Genomic DNA, 21,663 nt, shown 5'->3' with positions numbered 1-21,663 from the left:
TGCGGGTTCGATCCCGGCCGCGGCGGCTAGAATTTCTTTGGAGGAAAAATTCTAGAGGCACGTGTACTGTGCGATGTCAGTGCACGTTAAAGAACCCTAGGTGGTCGAAATTACTGGAGTCCTTCACTACGGCGTCTCTCATAGCCTGAGTCGCTTTGGGACGTTAAACCCCATAAACCAAACCAAACTATGTTTCTCTTCCATTGAATTAATCCAATTTTTAACTTCCGCGTTTTTAACTTGTTTTTTAATCTTCTTTCTTTCTCCGTCCTCATGACCGGCATACTTACTGGTTAGTTTTCTAGTTCTTTTCCGCCACTGTGAGTCAACGCTCTTTCTGTACAAATATTTAAATACCTTAGCTGCCCAATTTCCTCAGGCGTTCTTCGTATAGTATTTTACTCTTAGCTTCCCGCGCTTCGAACGATGCCCAGCCCATATCTCCTTGTACTGCCTCGTTTGTGGTTTTGCCGTGGACACCTAGTGCTAATCTTCCAGCAGCTCTCTGATTTACGTCTAATCTCGACTGAACTTCTGCCCTTAAGCACAGAACCGCATTGCCGAAAGCAAGTCCCGACACCATTATTCCTTTCCAAATACTTCTTAGTACTTCATATTTGTTGTACCCCCATAATGCCCTATGTTTCATTATTCCGGCAGCTCTTCGTCCTTTTGCCCTAAGGTTCCGTGTTCTTCGTTTAGCCATATCCCGAGGTATTTGTATTCGGCCAATTTGGGTATTTCGTGGCCTTGTATTGTAAGCACCTGATCAGTTGTATCGCTGAAAATCACACCTGACTTAGTGATGCTTGGGCTAAGACAGCCACCTCGCGGCGTTTTAGGGAGTTAGGAACATTACACTCTTCTGCTGGGCTAGGCGCCGAATGGGACGGCCGGAGCAACGGCGCGCCGCCGGAGCACATCGCGGCGGCCACGAGTGCACATTCTCAGGTCGCTTTGAGAGGGCGCCAGATGGCCCGAGGTAACCTACACTGCGCGCCTGACTGCCTCATAGTGACCAATCAGCGCGTGCTTACTGGCGGTGGGCGGGCTCCCGATCCTCCGGTAACGGTAACGCGGTACACGCTATGCTAAAGGTGTTTATCACTCTTCAAAGTTTTAGAGGACACGGACTTATGATGAAACAGTGGTAAAGATGCAACCATTTAGATCAATTACTCATGCGGAGCCTGTACATTCATACCACCACCACCGCGCATTATAGGACGTCCGGCACTTGGAAGCGAGACAGTTACTGCGCGTTCCTCAGGTAGCACCGAATATTGCAATAATGTTATAAATTTGTTATGTAAGTTGCAAGGTTACGTGTTACAATGGAACGCTATATTAATGTTAAAAATTAACATATAACCTTGTATATTACATAATAAACATCAATAAAATATTCAACGAAAAAATCGCGTGAATGCTATGTTCTAAAAGTTAGTATAATAGTACAAATTAATTAGTAATAGTGAATACATATATTGTAAACATTATTTAAGATTCTAGCTAAATACTGTCAATGCAAAACAACATTATAGATATATTCCAAGCATTGTGTCCACTGGGTACCTGTACAAACTGGCATTGCTTCTAACGCAATGGCTGAGCTTTTAGCAAAGCCCACCGTTAATGGACGTATAGTCCCGTTTATACCAAACACTGTGCACTTGACAATAGTACGCTTTCAACGTTTCCTGCGTCTGCATTCCTTTTTGAGTCGTGAGCCTCTCTTTGATGCCGCGCATTTTCAGCATTTGGTATTCCCTTAGAATGTCCTCTTATGCCTTCCACGGCAATGCGAGGTGTCCATGACCTTCTTGCTTTGCCGAATACCACGACTAAATCTTTATTTATGCTGATCGGGGTTCACTTTGTCGAACCTTTGTGAGTGTTTCGTGAAATTTAATAACACTTGATCACTTTTTACGTCCCTGCCGGCGCATTGCCTTTGCGAAGAGCTTATTTGGAGATACTCCTCACTCGATTAGGGTTTCCTCTTTTATTTTCGGTTTCCTTCCATTATAGCAAGCGCCAGTGGATATGTCATAAACCCAGTGTCTGATTTCCTAAATTAGATACTTCTCACTCAAAAGATGCCGAATAACTGTAATTTTATCACGTCATGTGTCTCTCCTATTTGAATTTGCAACGCACTCTGGCCAGTCCCCCTCTGTGGGTATGGGCCACTCCAACAAAGGCCAACAACACGCATCGTTAGAGCCTGCGGCGACTGCTGCGGGGATATGCAATACTGATCAGTTCGAGGAGCCGACAGTTCGCATCCTCCTCTGGGCTAGAAGTGTTTTTTTTTTCCTTTCTCTTTCAATCGTAAGTAGAATTTAGGGGCGTTTCTGATAAGTTCAATTTCACGTCTCTCTCCAGGTTCGCTATTATGTCTTCCTTCAGATATGAACGACGTTCGGCTGAGCTTGCCGAGCATAAAAGCTAAAACCGTTTCATGTTGCAAAAAAAAAAAAAAAGATCTAGGTCCGGAACTGACCTCCGGGCTGCACCGCGGCCTCCATTCCGGGGCGCTGTCCCACTACTGCGACACGCGGGAGCTTTTGCCTGCTGCGTCTCCGCCCTGGGCCGGTCCGCTCCTCCTTAGGCGACCTGGCCCCCAATCCAGCCTCCGCCGGGGGGACCATATCGACGCCCCGCTTAGCGCGGACGCCCCGTCAACATGGGCGACCGCGGCCCAGAGCGTCAGCCCGTCCTCCAGACCTCGCCTCCAAGTAGCTGGATTACAGGAGTACGCCACGACCCCCAGCCGACAGCTCGAGGAAAGCAATCGTGTTTTCAGCCCATATGCTCAGAACTTTCTTTTCTTTTTATTGCCATTTTGAAACACCTAATTATGATCCCAACGCCACGAGTGCAAATGCGAGGCGCGACAAACCAAAGCATTAGCGCTTGACGAAACCGCCCATATGCTCAAAGCCAGCCACCGCCACGTCAGCCGCGGCAAGTGCGCCTCACGTTAACTAAGTTGACACGCGGCGGCGCCACGCGACCACTACAAAAGAGTAAGGCGGGACTTTCAAGTGGTTCAAACTGTCGCAGTGAATCGCTACATGTCGGAAGCTGCTGCTGAATCGTTTCGCTCTGTTTCTTTCAGTGTTTAGTGCGCATGTTCTGCTGATGAACCATGATGACGAAATCCAAAGGAAAGCTCGAGAGGTTATCACTTAAACACGGGCCGTGGGAGGCAGCGGCACTTGCCAATCTGAAGGCGATGTTGATCGGTTTAGAGCGCCGACGGTTCGCATTCCGACCTGGGCTAGAAGCAATTTCTTTTCTGCTCCCATTCAGACGGGAAATACTGAGGCGTTTCAGATAATTTCGAGTTCATTTTCTTCTCCAGACTCAGGTTCGTGTTCCTTCTCATTTTCGGTGTCATGGTATTTCCTTCAGATTAATAATAATAACAAGTTTATTTGACCATCATGCCAAAAAATGATGATACAGACGGGAGCGAAGTAGAAGCTGTCTTTCGAAAGCTTGACAAAGCAACGAGCCCTCTTTTGGCAACAGCAAACAGTGTGACGGAAAAGAAATAATTCACCCACAAAAGAAACCCTACATCTCATTGAGAACACTGGACTGAGTACCTTATACCGCCTGTTCCGTATTTATCTGTCCGTATTAAAAAAATTATCCTGCGCAAACTACTGGACTATATGGGCTCAAACGCCGACCACAAGGTAGCTTATGATGGTCTTCGTTTTTCTATAATATATCTTAATATCTAAACTTGCCTGCATTTTCAGGAATTGGCGAAAAACTGCATTCTTCTGCGGCAGAACTTTTCGTCGAGGCGAGCAAAGAAGCCAGTTTGACAGGCTGCGCCATCTGGCGAGCAGTGAGGAAACCGATGTCGCTGCTTGGAGCGGGAATGCGCACCTCGCGCGGTTTCTTCGAATGTGCGTGTCGTCTGCTCCTTGAAATTAATACGATCGGAAAAAGATATCATTCTTTTTTTTAAAAGTAACCCAGAACAATGTTTAAAATAACATCCAAGACACTAATAAACGGGAGCTGGTCCCCTCTTGTTTCCATCTTGTTTTCAATGCCGTCTGTTTTCGATGGTTCGGCCCGGACGTTACGGGAGCTTCGTTTTAGCCCTGTGTTTTGTGTTCGCGCCGTGCGGAAAATGGCGATATGCCGTCATACTCCGCGGACGAGAAGGCTGCTGCTGTACGCTGCGCTAGGTCGTAATAATTTCAACGAGCTGGCGACACGCACCTTCGAAGCCATTCCCGCCCCAAGCAGCGACATCGGTTGCCTCACCGCTCGTCAGATGGCGCAACCTGTCAAACTGGCTTCTTTGCTCGCCTCGACGAAAAGTTCTGCCGCAGCCGAATGCAGTTTCTCGCCGATTCCTGAAAATACAGGCAAGTTTAGGAATTTAATTACTTATTGAAAGACGAGCATCATAAGCTACCTTAATTGTAGTCTGCGTTTTGAGCCCATATAGTTCAGTAGATTGCGCAGGAGAATTTTTCGTAACAGGGACAGATAAATACGGAACACGCGGTATAAAGATGCGATATAAAACCCGCATTTGGCAGATATGTTTTAACGAAAAGAATAAAACCATGAACACATGGCGAAACACAAAGGTGATCCTGATGATTAACGCATTGCGCACAAATGGCAAAGACACTTCAACACAAGATATAAAACTAACATTGAGTAATACCACCCTTCTTCAAATTCATTGGTTTTTAATTGCAGAAGAAATAAGAGCCAAGAAAAAAGTTTAGGAATGTAAGCTAACCGTTTGCGAAATATAATTCGCACGATGATTGTCGCCAGTTTGGCGAGAATGAGACGCTGCAAAATAAAAAAGATCTAGGTCCGGATCTGACCTCCGGGCTGCACCGCGGCCCCCATTCCGGGGCGCTATCCCACTACTGCGACACGCGGGAGCTTTTGCCTGCTGCGTCTCCGCCCTGGGCCGGTCCGCTCCTCCTTAGGCGACCTGGCCGCCGCCGGCCTCCGCCGAGGTGACCATATCGACGCCCCGCTTAGCGCGGACGCCCAGTCAACATCGGCGACCGCGGCCCAGGACTCCCGGTGTCAGCCCGTCCTCTAGACCTCGCCTCCAAGCAGCTGGATTACAGGGGTACGCCACGACCCCCGGCCGGCGGAGTGGAGGCAGCAATAATAATTTAATCCCACTTATTCCTACTTTTTTTTTATTTACATTTTCGTACACCTAATTGTGGTCCCAGCGCCACGAGTATAAACGCGAGACGAGAGAAACCTAAGCATGGGCGCTTGACGAAACCGCCCATACCTAGTATTGTTAGGGGAAAGGGCCAATAGGGCCTACCCCAATCACCTCTCTGTAAATATTTATTGTATTATAAATGTTTTTCACCACCACCACCACGTCGGCAACGACAAGTGCGCCACACGTTAACTAAGTTGACACGCGGTGGCGCCACGCAACCATTACGGGCAGCAAGGCGGGACTTTCAAGGGGTTCAAACTGTCGCAGTGAATCGCTACATGTCGGAAGCTGCTGTTGAATCCTCTCGCTCTGTTTCCTTGAGTATTCGCGTATTCTGTTAAAATTACAGTTCAGGCCACTTACAACGAACTTGACAGTTACGCGGACGGCGTTCGTTGTATCCGTAGTTCGCAGTAAATGGACTTCCGATATTACTGCAAGTACAACAAAAGTGGCGTTTATTATATTAACCTTTTAACGGCCAACCCTGTGCTGTACTCGTCATGGAAGATTGTACCAATATTTCCGATGACGACTCACACTGGTCGGGCCGAGTGTTGCGTTCCTACAATCGATTCTCGGTGACAAAAGTCTGCTCAGAAAGTAGACAATGCAGCTCTTTTATTGAGACGGAGGGATGCATTTCAATGTTGCACAGTATGGTAGCGCGCTGAAAACGCTTCAAGCCGCCTGATTTTATTACTGTTGTGGCAAGCGGCAACAACTTGGTACCCAAAATAGCCATTTGTCTAACTTTGGGTGCAAGCCAGTTAAGCGCCGGAAGCATCTAAAGTATGCGAATTTCACACCTGCGCACACAGTTTGACCTGCGTATGGAGTACATGCTCCTACTGCTGTCGGCTCATTATGTAATCAAGCACTCCCTTCATGACAGCAGGAAAGGACGCGCTACAATCATTGTTGTTGTATAAAGGAATTCAGGATCTTTCAAGTTGTTTATACAACTTCTTTCCTGCCTCTCCTCGCAACACCTAGTTGCAAAATAAAAAATCAATTTCAATTTAATATCGCAAGTAGAAAGTAAAAAAAAAATCTCTCCCTTTGCTTACAATATATTAAATTATGTATACCAATTTTCCTTTTGTTAGTATCGACGGCCAACCGCGCAATATTCGCTCCAAACGCGTCTGCCGTTTCAACGAGGCGTGTACGGCTCGTTGAAAATGTGGCGCTAGAAGCCAAGACAGCAAAAATCAACGCTGGCAACGGCACCAGCCGCAGTAACGGTGGCGTTGCATGAAAACCATGGATCTGCATCGCAAAGCTGGCCGAGGGTCTTGTGTGATCTTATTGCAATGCACGCTGTCACGCTTCGCTAACGTCGGCGTGCACGATACTTTGCACTGCCACTGAAGTTGGTCAAGGCTAACATATAAACTAGGGGTGTGCGAATATCAAAATTTTCGAATACGAATCGAATACGAATACTTGATTCCGAATATCGAATCTAATATCGAATAATCAAGGACAGACGCATTTAACCACTACAAAGCATTTATTTGAGCACCCAAGAACATCACAGTTCAATTATTGATGATTAAATGAACACAAAAGGTCTGTGTGGCTACACAGAAAGTATCAAAGTGTCGAACATTATTCTTAGAATAGTGGAAATATCCGAGAGGACGGCTAGTACATAGCATTGATTAAGGCTAGCTTGCCATAAGCACAAAAGCGCGTTGCTGGGATGAACATAAAAGGTTGTCGTGAAGGAAAACCAGCTGCTCCACATGGTCAGGCAGTAGTAGTTCCCTTCTAGATGAAACGACTCCTCCAGCCACAGAAAATGCCCTCTCACTTGGCACTGACCTGGCACGTATTGCGAGGTACATCGTGCACAGCTCTGACCACAGCAGCTTCGCAGGTATAGCCACAGAAAAGCTCACCAGCGCAGTCAGCTACGGCATGGCCCTTGGAGGAAGGAAAAATCTCAAAGAAAAAATTCGAAGGAAAAATTTTCCTTCATCCATGCGCATTGCTTGGGCGCCGCCATGTTGTTATGTCTCTGTCGATAGGGCTTACGGACAGAAATGAACGCCGGTGCTCACAATGAATATTCGGCTAATACGAATATTCGCGTCGGGTCGAATATTCGAAAGAACACGAATACTTGGAATTCGAATCGAATACGAATATTAAAAATATAATATTCTAAATATATTCGAAAATTTCGAATATTCGCACACCCCTAATATAAACCCTATCAGTGCACTCAGTGCAAAACAACCGCTCGCTACCCTACGAAATGGATTTTCGGCCACTTGAAAATAAAATAGCGATGATAATGCGCGACGCTTGAACCGGTGCTCTGATGCAGGCATTAAAACGACAACTGCACAGATTTAGACTTTCCAACGCATGTCACGGTGCTGATTTTTGCCATCATCAGCGCCGAAGTTAAAGCGAAGGTGAGGACGCGGTATGGGCATGCTGGCGCTCACTAAAACGACCCACATTTGGTAAAAGATGAGCAGTACAAGCAGCGCAGCGGCCGAAGCTTATCTTTTGAAATTCCGCTCGCGAGATTCATCGGAATGGAAACCAAAAGCTGCAGGCGTGGTGTGGCCAGACCGCCAATCAGTTTCACTCATCGCCTATTGAACATATTATACTCGAATGTGGTGCTGTCCATCCGGATGTCGATGCAGGCACAGCCGCTCGCACTCATGCCCTAGTGTTCAGAGTAAACAATCTTCGCGTGAATGAATCTGCGGTGGAAGTTAGCAAAAAGCGATTGGTAGATTGATGGCTCCAAAGCAGACAAGTGACATAAGGTTAGAAGCGTAGTATTTGGTTTATGGGGTTTAACGTCCCAGAGCGACTCTGGCTACGAAGGACACTGTAGTGGAGGGCTCCTGATAATTTCGACCACCTGTTTTTGTTTTCTTCTTTAACGCGCACTGACATCGCACTGAACACAGGCCTCCAGCATTTCTCCTCCATCGAAATGCGACCACTACGGCCGGGATAGTAGCCACGTCTCTCAGGTTAGCAGCCGTGCGCCTTAACCACTGAGCCACCGCGGTAGTTCAGAAGTGTAGGATTAAAATTTCACTTACAGAAAATGTCGAATTTATGGGCCAATTTATTACACCAAGAGAAAGAAAAAAGCCGAGCCGAGCCGAGCGGGGTGGTGGCAGCTACCACCACCCCGTTTCAAAGGGGACGCTCCTATCCATTATTCAACCCACCTATACATCCATGCATTCATCCGCAAAGGGAGCTGTTGGGCCCCGAAGCTGTAAGAAAGGATTAGGCACCGACCAAAATAAAGATGAAATGACGTTTCGGCTCCCACATGGCAGCCTTGTTCACGATGAAGGCGAAGCGGAAAATTGGTGCTTTAAATACAGCGCAAGTCAGATCCCAGACATGTGTACTTGGGGGTAGATTGCCCCCATCCCGACGAGACGGGCTTCTGTAAAACTCTTGACTTCAAGAAAGGACTACTTCGACGGAGGCTGAGAGGCCGGTCAGTTTGTAGCAGACATGAGAAGGAAAACGGCGCTGTAATAGCCTTCGGCGTGCACAGACTATAAACACTGTGCGTTTTGACGACGGTTGTATGACAGCCACGCTCTCTAAATGTCCCAGACACGCACTCACGGGGCGGTAATGCCGATGCGATGACCTTGACGTCCTCTCCACCATGCATCCTCTGAGCGGGGACACTGCTAATCTTTCTTTCCGCGTTTTTTTTTTTTTTTTTGCTGTGCTTGCCTCCGCACGTGTTCTTACACACAAGACGGTATGTGGTGACGGATAGCAGACATTAAAAGCGCCGTCCAGGCGAGCGCCCGCCGCCAGAAGGAGAAACAACACTCGCTTGATCGCCATGTGGAGGTGCCTGTTGATGTCGGCCTGCGCGCTCCTCGCCGCCGAGGCGCAGTTCAACGCCAGAAACCCTGAGCTGGGACAGTTTCAAGACGACGGAAAAGTAAGTTCGTGTCAATTTCGAAAGTAGGTCACTCTCAGATGCAAACCGTTTCTTTTTTTATTTAATAACAATCGTTCGGAGCCCCATCCCCTCACCCTCAACTGCAATGTTTAAATGTGAGCGAATAAGAATTTGAAACATATTATTATTGTCGGAATTGTGACAAATTGGTGTCCTGGTGGTTTACACCGGTGCCTATGGCGGATGCAGTGACAGCTGTAGTGCCTATATGACACTGGAGACGAGTCACGTTTGGCAATACACCGATCGATGTCTGTTGGGAAAGTAATTGACCAGACGTTTCCGAAACTCGCAGACTCGGCTTCGAACTCATTCGGCAGTCTGCTGCTACAGAAAAGACCCCAGTGAACATGCATCAATCGTCACCCTATTAGCCTGCTCGGTCCGCGAAAGACTCGACTGATTGAGGTAGTGCACAGTGTCAGCTTATCATCAGAACGGCAAAACAACAGGATGTTCTCATGTACCACGTCTCATGCAGAGGTGTTTAGCGAAGCATGGAACCAGCCAGGTCTGCTAGCGGAAACTCCGTCTCTGGCATCTGTCTGTTTCAAAAGCTGGTATACGAACGACAAAGATAACAGACACAGCAGAGAGAGAAAACAACGTGGCACAACAGCGGATGGCCCCCGAGGTGCTTGACGAGCGTGAAGCGCTCACAGAGCAGCGGTGTCATCCATCCTCGACGTCCCGTCCTTTTCGGTGCAGTGTTTCCCGCTCCAGCATTCCTGGTTCATCGCCTACCGGTCGTACGACGTGGATCCGTTTTTCGGCCTGGCGGCCAAGTGCGTCCGCTTCCACAGCACGGATGTTCCATACGTCAACAACGCCACCCGCATCAGGATTGAGTTCGGCGACCACGACAAACTGTGAGCGTATTTCCTTCTGTAACGCACCTCTGAATTGTATACATTCGCGGGCAAAAGTAACGGAGCTCTCTTTACCATTTTGGACCTTATAGTGGCCCATATAGCTAATGAATCTTTTATTCCTTTAGTGTACACCCTTTGTCAAAAGTTTAGAGCCCAGGGAATTTGCTGGCTCGTAACGCATCCACACCGTCTGGCTCGTAAGGCATCCACAATTTCCCAACACGCCTGAAGGTAAGAATAATTCTGGTCCTGCCCCCTCCAATGGGTAAGAATCCCACAAATGCTACATGAGCGCCATTACACCGCTTATAAGGAAACCCCATGGGCTTTAAATTTCTGACAAAGGTTGTACGTACTCACTTCTGAGGCTAACATATGCCAGAATTTCGCAAGCCAGATTTTCCGTCTGTACTGCAGAGCTCATCCGAACAAGAGTAAAGTCCACCCACAGTCTATAAAAGCGACACAGCGTGCGTGACCGCGTAGGTAGCAGGGTAGGTTACCCAAACTGACATTGGTGAAAACAGCGCGAAAGAAGAAGCCCGAAGGCGAAACGAGGAAGTGACAGGAACATCGTTTCGCCTTCGGGCTTCTTCTTTCGCGCTGTTTTCACCAATGTCAGAATGGACCAACTAGCCCAGCAAAAAGTTCTGCTAGGTTACCCAATATGTTATACAAATGTTATTGGAACAAGAAAGAGAGCAAGAAGTAGCAGACGAAGAAGATAGCGTCATTAAAACACGTGCAATTCTGTGGGCAATCGGGAAGAATTCATCCAGCTGCTGGAACCCAGTCAAAAAAAAACATTGGAACCAATTGGATTTCCCAGAAGTACTTGTATTTGTATTTTGTATTTGTGTCCTCCTGAATTGGATTTCCAACTGGTTCCAAATGGTCCCAATTGGACTAGTTGAGTTTCCAACTGGTTCCAGTTGGAATGGTGTTCCAACTGGATAGTCCAATTGGACTATCCAATTGGACCATTTGGGTTTCCAATTGGTGGGCCCAATTGGTCTTACCCATTACATCCAATTGGACCGCCCAACTGCACCTAATTTTTCCAATGAATGTTTGCACTTTTGACAAACAAGGTAGAACCAATATGGTTCCTATAATAAGAGCTATCAGAAGCTTAACCTACTAAATTGTACTCATCATCTGCACCACCACTGCAGCTGAAATTAAATTAAATAACTGCGCTCAGTGGGCAAGCGCCACTGGCCCCAGCATGAGAGCATCCCAAATGGGGCATATTAGTTGGAGCAGAAGTATGTTCTCTGGATGTACATATTGAGCTAATATATGCTACTAGTGCCTGAATGTTGCTTGCGTGTGATGTATTTGTGCCTGTTGACTTTGATTTCCATAAAAACATGTTAATCTCAATTCCGTAGAACAATGTTGATTGGCACTAGGCACGACATCTCCCTGCAGTCCTCATAAATGAGTTTTCCTTTTGCATATTATAATATGTTCAGTTGTAGAAATATTTGTCCAAGATTCTAGAGCATATTATTCACAAACATTTAGCTACCTCTCTCAATGAACATAACATATTTTGTGAATATTTTCTGGGTGAAATAACTGCCTGGCCTAATGGGTACAATTGGCTAGTCCAGTTGGGTCCAATTGGTCGGGTGTCCAAAATCACCACTGGAACCAATTGGTTCCAAGTGGGAAATCCAATTGGAACCAATGGGAATGTCCACTTGGTTCCATTTGGAATGTCCAATTGGTTCCAATTGTTTTTTTTTTTGACTGGGAATGAGGGCCTACCCAACCATTTTATGCATTAAACGTTTCTCTCTCTTTCTCTACCAGCTGCATTCAGTGTTTCGTGCGTGAATTCGCATTTTTGCTGCAGTTTTTGCGCTTAATTTAGTTCTCACGTACTACTACAAGGAAGAAAGGTCAGTAATAGCTTTTTCGATTTAAGAGAGAAATTGTGCCCAGGGAGGGTGAGTGCGAGGGAGCTCTTTTGCTCACGCATGTACGCAAGGCTACGCAGCCTTCACTACACTACCGGAGGCCTCGCGAGGAAACGTGGTATCTGCGGGGCACATATATAGCTAGAATGCGTTGCGCATTAAAGGGAAACGTTGAGACGAGGCCAAGGCGCCCACTCGTCGTTTCTTTTCCCTTCCCTGGTTTGCTTGGTTTTCTCGAGCACTCTTTTCCTGTTTACGTGTACACCGCTCTCGCCGTTGCAAATGGGTTCATCGTAAAGAGATTAGAGAGCTCGGGCTTTGCCTACAGCTACGAATAGCGGATGCTGCGTAATGGCGTGATCTACGCGTGCCGCATATTTGCATCCTTTAGCCCCCTACCTCGTCTTTAATGCTATAGCATTCGAGTTGGCATCATACGAAAGCCCCGCCGATGTCCGAAACGCAATTCGTTCATTGGTCGAGAGAGGTCACGTGAGCTTGTGATGTCATCAGAGCCTGCTCGCCCTGGCAGGCGACAATCAAATTGACGGTTGGTCGATAGAGGTCACGTGACCGTGTGGCGTTATCAAAACCTGCACACGGTGTTGTGAGCAACCTAGTTTCTAGATAACCTAGAGAGAGAAATCGAAATCAAAAATCCGAAAAACCGCGCTGGCTCCGTGGTTACGGCGTCCCTCATCATGAGTCGCTCTGATATATATATATATATATATGATGCGAAATTGAGAAACGCTTCTTTTAAGTAAACGTTTATTGGGAGTCGACGTTGTCGAAGTTGTCGACTCCCAATAAACGTTTACTTAAAAGAAGCGTTTCTCAATTTCGCATCTTATTTAAACTAGCAACCAAGTACGTTTTTCTTATTGTACTATAAATATATATATATATATATATATATATATATATATATATATATATATATATATATATATATATATATATATATTGATATGAAACTGACGCAAATACACACAGAAGTTACAACGGAGGCTGAGACGAATGTAAAATCTAATGCTATCGCAATCCAATCTTAACATAACTTCAGCGTCCCCACAGTTATTTCATAGCATAAGCTGTTAACGGCATGTTTCCTGGTTCTGCTGTGTTGGCTTAACACCGCGCCACGCTGATCGGTCATCATGTAATGACGTCACGCATGACGTCACGCCGTGTGGTCCGAACACAGAGAAGGCGTAATAACATCATGCACATTCTATCAGAGATGAAGACAATAATAATGAATGAATATTATTATATCGATAACTGTAAACATCTGTTAATCGCTGAACCTCGCGCTTACATTGTTAACCGTTTTGTGATTTTTTGTTTCTTTCCTAGGGACCTCAACGTCAAGCTCGTCGCCACTGAAGGTTACAAGCACCAGAACGCCCTCCGTGTGTCGCCTACGGAAGGTAAGCGCACGGGTTGTCACAGAATAATATCCTGTTGTCGCATTGAGGCAGACTGCACGTGATGGTCCAATGCTGAATAGCCTTATCGTGACACTAGAACTGTGCAAAAGGTCGTGGTGAAATTTTTATAAATCTTTGAAGTGTCCTACGAAAAGAAGTGTCGTGCAAAAAAGTGTCATGCAAAGACCCAATGCAACACGGCGATGAATACAGCAAACTGTTTCGTAGACAGAGCTAAACGATAAACGCAGGAGAAAAAAAATATATTTGTGAGTAGTAAAATATATCGCCCATTAGCTCTAACGGACGGACGACAGACACACGCAGGTACAAAGAAAGCAAAAAGTTTCAAGTTTATTTAAAAAAAAGAAAGGTTATCGAGACACGTTTCTTGGTGTAATAGCACACATGTACCTGCTCATAGTTATTCTATTTCTAAATATCTTCTCCCAGCTCCGTGAAGAAAGTTTAGCCTTCACAAAAAAAAAAACATCAAAGTTTATGATTCATTCCAGCACGTCGTGATATTGCTGTAGACTGACTGGAAGATGAAAATTCCTCACCGTGCTGACACTGCCTTTATAAAGATAGCCGATAGACTTTTATAGACTTCTTCAAGAGTCAATGACTTTCCTAAAAATATTTCCTTTTGTCTATTCACAGTCACTGTCTTTGGACAAACGCTTACTGAAAGTATACGACCGTAAATCCGGCCATAATAAATACGGTCACACTGAGCACCTCCACCAAGCTGTAACAGTTCTCAGAGAGTTGACTCCCAGGGAAAGCAGCCAGAGGAGAGCTAGCCGAAATGGCAGACCGAGCTCCGACAGTCAACCCAACGATCTAGCGCCGTGTGCTGGCGGTGCGGCTGCCACCGCTGCCCATCTTCCTCTTTACAATCGATTGCCTATAGACTATGTAAAGGACTTGTATTGTCATAGACTGGCCTATAAAATTTCTGAGTAATTACTCAGAACGAGTAATGAGTAATTACTCCCTTATTACAAATCTACTCCACCTTGGGGGATTCCCCTAAACATTTGACCAAAATTTCTCTATAGAATGTGTATAGGCCTTATTGACAAAATGTCTAAGAACTGTCTATAGACTGTCTAAAGTAATTTTTGTAAGAGTGTGCTACGAGGCAGCTGGTACTATAGAGGGCCGAGGAATTAGGTTCGACCACCTTGGGTTATTGAAATTGAGTTAACTATGGAGTAGCATGGCATGTCGTTGCAATAGCACTCGCAGCGCGAGAACACGACGGCGCCTATAACACCAGCTGTCATTCTTCTTCAGGAACGGAGGTGGAGCTCGACCTGCCAATCGATTACGTTGACTGCAACACCTGCAAGATCCTCAGGCACCCCTATGTCAGCAGTGAGTTTCGCAAACCACACTTCGCCTGACACATTGGCTCCTCTTTTGCCAACACAGTTTGTTTCAATTGTAATGAGCGAGCCAGCTTTTGTATGTAGAACCTTTATGAGCAGTTTGCATGAAAGAAAGACACTTTCACGTGGGCAGTCAATGCCAATTTCGATGCTATGACGTTTTTTTTTTTTACTTTGTGCAGTTTTTCTTTGTTAACTACGGTACCGAAAAAACATACTGTCGTGATCAGTTTAACTCCTTCTCTTCATGTCGCATCAACTGGTGACGGACGACTCGCAGTGCAACATGTGATTATATCCTCGGCAGCCCTGAGCGAAAGTTCAGTTTGTCAGCTTGCATTAAAACTTGGTCTGCCGTAGAGTACCAGCAAAAAAAAAAGGTTTGGTTTGGTTTTGTTTATGGGGTTTAACGTCCCAAAGCGACTGAGGCTATGAGAGACGCCGTAGTGGAGGGCTCCGAAAATTTCGACCACCTGGGGTTCTTTTACGTGCACTGACATCGCACAGTACACGGGCCTCTAGAATTTCTCCTCCAAAGAAATTCAACCGCCGCGGCCGGGATCGAACCCGCGTCTTTCGTGTCAGCAGCCGAGCACGATAACCACTGAGCCACCGCGGCGGCAAAAAAAAAAAAAAACGCCGGCGGCCAAAAAAAATAATATAATTTTATGTCTAGAAATTTATTCTTTATACTGCCTGTGGGCCTGAAGGGAAATGCTGGGAATGACGTCTTCTGTTGTATATGTATCTAAAACTTTCGGATTAAAAAAAAAATCTTTTATTTTTCACGCTGTAACGGTTTATGCAGGCCTAAATGAAGGCAACTTGTTCTGAACACAAAACACCAACTGTTATTTCTCTTTTACTTTAGTGGTTGGAAATTGCAATAGTGAAATCATTGATTTGTCAAATAAGCACTCGAACCATCGCGTAATCACTTATTTCTCAAGAATTCCCATGATGTCAGAAAGTAAAAAGATAAAGATATTATTTCAAATTAAAAAATTGTGTGGTGTGCAAACAACACTTTTCAAGAACCATAACGAATACAAGTATAGTGTAGCTAAAAACCGAATCGAACACGAATCGAATAGCGATAGAACTGAATCTAATACGAATCGAGATTTTTTACGAATATTCGCTAATACTTGTCAATTTTCGTGCAAAAACAAAAAATTTTGCGAAGTAGCAGAGTGCTAGCAGCAGCAGTCCCGCATGGCGCTGTAACTTATGGAATTTTAGCTATAGCTGAAAAAAAGACGTTACGCATATCTCCGGTAGGGGGCGTTACTCGAAATCAGAATATTCAGTTTATTACCGTCATTTTATACGTATATAAAAAAAAATTACCGACAGCCACTGAAAGCGCCAGCGAATAAACTATAGCGTCACATTTTAGTTGGCGAGAGGAGAGAGAGGTATACGGATCAGATATGGCCTCCGAGATCAGACATAAGACAGGGTTTGCTGAACCTGCCTGAGCGCTACACGTCGTCCACTTTTGGTAACCACATACGCAAGACTGCCGCCGCAGGAATGGGCAGCATCGCAGTGCTATGTCCTCCATATCACGCGCAGATTGCGGCGGCATACTGTGCGGAGTCGCTGCGGCCCTGTTTTAAGAGCAGTCATACTAAAGAAACTACTGCGGGCCTTGTTCGATTTTCGTGACAAGCATTCGAAAAGTTTTCGATAACTTGTCAATATACGCGATTGGTTTCGAATAATTTTCAAGATGCGCTATCTGATTCGTTCGACGAATTAAATTTTTAGGAGGATATTAAGTTCCCTATTCGAAGTTCGTCTGCGTGCCAGCGTCGATGTCCCTGCTTCAGAGCTCATTGCTTTCAAAAAAGTGGTAGGGTTTTAACGTATTTAAAGGGTCAGTCGACTGAATTTTATCGGCCATATTTTCTTGGCGGCAACCGATAGCTCTTTACTCAAATTACCGTTTAGCCAGGCGTGGTGCCAAGAAGTGCGGTAGAACATTTTAAAATAGAATTTATTGATGTGGGAACACATCTGTATGAGATGGTAGTCTCATCTGGCAACCATCTGGATTTCCGCCGCGCGGCGACAAACATGGCGGCGCCCGTCGAAGCTGAACTAGCTGAACCTCTCGCTTCGGACTGAATTCTCGTTGTTGCTGCCTTTTTCAGTGCGTTCACTGGCCATAAATGGGGTGCCGGTCTTTCGCTTCGTCTCATCTCGCCTATAAGAAAACGTATAAGTGATAAATTTGCTTTATTTTAATAATTAGAGTGACGATTCTGCCGCGTCTAGGTTAAGTGGAGAGTCGGTTTGTTTCCAGCAATGGTTCCCGTCCTGACAACCAGATGGCGCCACTATAGGCTGAGTTTATTTTTGCGTCTTTGCTAGCATACGCTGAGCTAAAAGTGGGAATGTGCCTGAGTTTAGCGTACGTATAACTATAAATATTCATGTGATCTACAGAAAAAGCGAGCGGTACGCCTTCTACAGTTTACTAGAACAAAACGTATGTTTCTGTGACATTGAGGCATACTAACGGTACGTAGTATATTCACTTACGCTTCTACAAAAAAAAGACTACCACCTGCTTGAACAAAATGAACGTTTGGGGTCGCCACCATGCATTTTTACGCGTCTTTTAAAGCCGAAATAAAATATAAATTCCTGCATGAACCGGGAGTAGTTCCCTCGTTATTGATGTTATAGGGTGCCAACTACCAGAATATGCTATTATTTATACACTCATCTTGGTGAGTAGACTGACCCTTTAAACCCTCCCTGCCTTTCCTCTTCTACATCTTCCTCCTAAACCCTATAAACGAACGAAAGAATGCGTTCAGCCTTGTTGGCTCATGGTTTTGCTTTGCTGGGTCGTCGGCACGTCCGGCTACAATATTAGTTCGATAGTACAGTATTAGTATTACCTAATCTTTTCGCCCGTTTATTTTTTTCCAGATATTTTTATTTATTATATTTTTCTTTTAATCCATAATTCCATCTTTAATTCCTCGGAATACGTACCCAAAGTTAAATCATTAGCTTGGCACCAATTTACCTTCTTCGGGCTCTCCTCACTGAACCCTGGCCAATCCCCCGTCGTGGGTATGTGCCATGCCACCAAGGCAACAACAACAACAACAACAACAACTGTGCTCACCTGCAGTGGCGAGTGAAACTGATCTGTTCGTACCGCCGCGGGTTCGAATCCTAGTGGCGGCATTATTTATTTTATTTACGATTTGGCCAAGGTCACCCTCAAGGTCAAGCGTCACACAAACCCGGTAAGAATGTCAGACCTCGTGAAGCAGTGCTTTCGAACTAAAATATATTTTGCGTTCGCCACCAAACAAAACGAAAATGCATAGAGCGAGAAATTCGCCTGAAACAAAGGAATTATTGCTGGGCGGAGAAGACATCCGGAAAAAGCTGCGAGTTCTGCACACATTTGCCTGCATAGCTACGGAAAGGTTAGTTTAGTTTAGTTTAGTTTATGGGGTTTAACGTCCCAAAGCGACTAAGGCTATGAGAGACGCCGTAGTGCAGGGCTCCGGAAATTTCGACCACCTGGGGTTCTTTAACGTGCACTGACATCGCACAGTACACGGGCCTCAAGAATTTCTCCTCCAAAGAAATTCCAGCCGCCGCGGCCGGGATCGAACCCGCGTCTTTTGGGTCAGCAGCCGAGCACCATAACCGCTTAACCACCGCGGTGGCGGAAAGGTTAATCGATTACGCGAAATATCACGTATTAAAACTAAAATTACAATACTTTAATAGTAAAGCGTGGCACATTCTCAGCCCATGCGAGGAGGATGCATGTTTAGACAAAGCAGCGATCTTGGAACGCTCGAGCAGCATCTTTTGCTAAGCGACGCTTAGAAAGGCAGCTAGCCGGAGAGCACGGTGTAAACGCTCTGATTTCGAACCACCGTCTAAAATTCAGGCGGCTCGTTTTTGTTTTAAGCAACAGAGAAAACAATTACGTACTGTACAATGGAATTACGTACATTACGTACTGTACTAGTTAAATTAAATTCGCTTAATTAAGCTTCCGTTTGATTCACATAAAATCCGTCAATAGCACGTGTATTAAGAGAGCCCGATCGGGCTCCCCTTAATTCCAACTTTGTACAATTCGATGAAGTTTTCGGCCCCTTCCTAAGTTCTAACGACTAACATTCCACTCCTTTCTGAATAATGAAGATCTGATGAGGATCTATATCAAATGCCCTAGAAGAAGCATCGCGCATTTGTCGAGGCCATCGTATAAATAACGTTATAATCATTATCCTCCTTTTATTTTTAATATTGTCGTCACATCGTACTCCACACAGAGACGGCGTGCAGTCTGATGGTTCCCGAGCAGCACGTCGCCAATCCACACAGCGCCTGCCACTTCATCTACCGGATGCTGTGCGGACCCAAGAAGGTGCAGATCTACGACGACAGCTGCAAGAAGCACCACTGATCGCTCACCCACCCTTATCATATGTTCACGGAGAAAAGAAAAAATAAACACTGCTTTGCATAAGGATATACCCTTGCTTATTATCATGTCATCACTATCACAAGTGGGATACCCATCAAAAATGAACAAAAAAAAACTTGTCTCCGCGGCACCTGTTAAGAGGTGAGAAAGTTGCTTGCATGATTGCAATACATTGTAAAACTGAAGTGTCGTCCTCGTTATTGGTCCTTTCGAGGCGTAAAGATGTTTAACGTGAAACTTCGTGGCTCTGCACGTTCTTGTAAGGGATTACTTTACTGATGTAGAGAAAGTGTCACTTTTGTTGTTTTGTAAAGCTTCAGTCAAACTTATTCTCGAGTTCATTGGCAAATTTTCAGAAACGGTAGAAAAAAGGTTATTAAGAATAATGCTTCAATTTTTGAATAAAACAAAAAAAGTATTATTGTAACATTTCGGTGGCCCCTTTTTACTTCCTGGAAACAAATTTTTCACTTAGCGGCTTCGAAAATATTCGGGGCGTAGAGCTAGCGGAAGAATGATGATGAAGGTGACGATATCCAAAGCAAAGCACGAGATGTTATCAGTTGAACACGTGTACTGAGGGGCTGTGGCGACTGCCAGGTGGTATGAGATACTGATCTGTTTATGGCGCCGGCGGTTCGCGTACCGCTCTTGGCTAGAACTAGAAGTATGATAAATTTTTTTTCTCCTCCCTCCCAACCGGGCGGAAAATTCCGGAGCGTTTTGGATAAATTCAGCTTCATATTCTTCCCCACGATAGGGTCCATGTTCATCGTCAGGTTCGTTATCATGTCTTTCAGATTTGCACGATGTTCGGCTCAGCATGCTGAGGTGGGAGCTAGAAAGCACTTGTGCACTTCTGAGCTAGAAACGTTCCACGCTTAAAAAAAAAAAAAAAAAAAAGATCTAGGTCCGGATCTAACCTCCGGGCTGCACCGCGGCCCCCATTCCGGGGCGCTATCCCACTACTGCGACACGCGGGAGCTTTTGCCTGCTGCGTCTCCGCCCTGGGCCGGTCCGCTCCTCCTTAGGCGACCTGGCCCCCATTCCGGCCTCCGCCGGGGGGACCATATCGACGCCCCGCTTAGCGCGGACGCCCCGTCAACATGGGCGACCGCGGCTCAGGACTCCCGGCGGCAGCCCGCCCTCTAAGACCTCGCCTCCAGGTAGCTGGATTACAGGGGTACGCCACGACCCCCGGCCGACTGCTCGAGGAGAGCAATCGTATTTTCAGCCCGCCTGTTCAGAACTTTTTTTTTGTTATTATTATTGCCATTTCAAAACGCCTAGTTGTTGTAACAACGCCACGAGTGAAAACGCGAGGTCAGAGACACCGAAGCATGGGAGCTTGTTGACGCCGTCCATATGTTCGAAGCCAGCCGCCGCCACGTCGGCCAAGTCAAGTGCGCCTCACGTTAACTAAGTTCACACGCGGTGGCGCCACTGGACCACTACGGGCAGCAAGGCGGGACTTTCAAGTGGTTCAAACTGTTGCAGCCATCACTACACGTCGGCACCTGCGGCTGAATCCTCTCGCTCTGTTTCGTTGAGTATTTAGTTCGTGTATTCTGTTAAAGTTACAGCTGAGCACACTTAAAATGAACCTGACGGTTACGTGGGCGGTGTTCGTTGCATCCGAAATTCGCAGTAAATGGACTTCCGATATTACTGCAAGTCCAACAAAAGTGGGATTAACCCTTTAACCACCAACGCTTTGCTGTACTCGTCATGGGAGAGTGTACCAATATTTCCGATAACGACTGACACTGGTCGGGCCGAGTGTTACGTTCCTACAATCGACTCTCAGCGACAAAAGACTGTTCAAAAATCAAATAATGCAGTTATGTTATCGATACGGACGGATGCATTTCAGTGTTCCAAAGTATGGTAGTGTGCTTATAATGCTTCCGGCCGCCTGATTTTATTATTGTTGTGGCAAGCAGTAACAACTTGCTACGCAACAAAGCCATTTGTCTATTTTTGGGTGCAATCCAATATATATTGCGTCAAGCATGCAATGCGTCAAGCATTAATTGCGTCAAGCACGCAAATTAAGTGCACTTACCAGGAGTGCGCTTCGGCATCTCGAGTGACACTTCAGTGACACTCGAGTGACACGCGGTGCTAAACGGGAAATAAAAGTGCACTCGTTGTACAAAAAAAAATGGTGACAAAAAATTTGCGGAGTTTCTGAAGAGGTCGATGAAAAGAAAGAAATCGTGATAGCGCAAATTAAATGCGGTTTAACAGTTTTTAACGATGAAAAAAATGGAAACAGAAGAAAAGCCAAGACAAGCTGTATCGAACGAATTTTTTTCTAAAAACAGTG

At 45.7% G+C, this 21,663-nt stretch overlaps 1 protein-coding gene and 3 non-coding genes across 4 annotated transcripts; 1 reads left to right on the top strand and 3 right to left on the bottom strand.

Annotated features, from left to right (window-relative positions):
- Positions 1-2,483: 2,483 nt before the first annotated feature.
- LOC149359905 (signal recognition particle RNA) lies at positions 2,484-2,777 on the bottom strand. Its single transcript, XR_016289275.1, has one exon.
- Positions 2,778-4,854: 2,077 nt separating this feature from the next.
- On the bottom strand, positions 4,855-5,153 carry LOC149359904 (signal recognition particle RNA). The gene has a single exon (XR_016289268.1).
- Positions 5,154-9,014: 3,861 nt separating this feature from the next.
- On the top strand, positions 9,015-19,379 carry LOC149359903 (uncharacterized). The gene is made up of 5 exons (XM_089572028.1): positions 9,015-9,203; positions 9,933-10,093; positions 13,384-13,457; positions 14,760-14,840; positions 19,180-19,379. The coding sequence occupies exons 1-5, from the start codon at positions 9,102-9,104 to the stop codon at positions 19,311-19,313; spliced, it is 552 nt and encodes a 183-aa protein (XP_089428154.1). The 5' UTR covers positions 9,015-9,101; the 3' UTR covers positions 19,314-19,379.
- An 855-nt stretch (positions 19,380-20,234) lies between these two features.
- On the bottom strand, positions 20,235-20,536 carry LOC149359902 (signal recognition particle RNA). Its single transcript, XR_016289270.1, has one exon.
- Positions 20,537-21,663: the final 1,127 nt, after the last annotated feature.

This window comes from Amblyomma mixtum, chromosome 2 (assembly GCF_055824585.1).
Source record: "Amblyomma mixtum isolate Tamu chromosome 2, ASM5582458v1, whole genome shotgun sequence".
NCBI classification, from domain to species: Eukaryota; Metazoa; Arthropoda; class Arachnida; order Ixodida; family Ixodidae; genus Amblyomma; species Amblyomma mixtum.
Note: the sequence above shows the minus strand (reverse complement) of the source record. Positions and strands in the feature narration are given on the sequence as shown.

What these genes read in the sequence shown, in the direction of transcription:
- LOC149359903 (XM_089572028.1), top strand. Translation starts at nt 9,102, where the DNA reads ATGTGGAGGTGCCTGTTGATGTCGGCCTGCGCGCTCCTCGCCGCCGAG. An exon ending in CCGTGTGTCGCCTACGGAAG is followed by an intron (nt 13,458 to 14,759) that starts GTAAGCGCACGG and finishes ATTCTTCTTCAG; the next exon opens with GAACGGAGGTGGAGCTCGAC. An exon ending in CAGGCACCCCTATGTCAGCA is followed by an intron (nt 14,841 to 19,179) that starts GTGAGTTTCGCA and finishes TACTCCACACAG; the next exon opens with AGACGGCGTGCAGTCTGATG.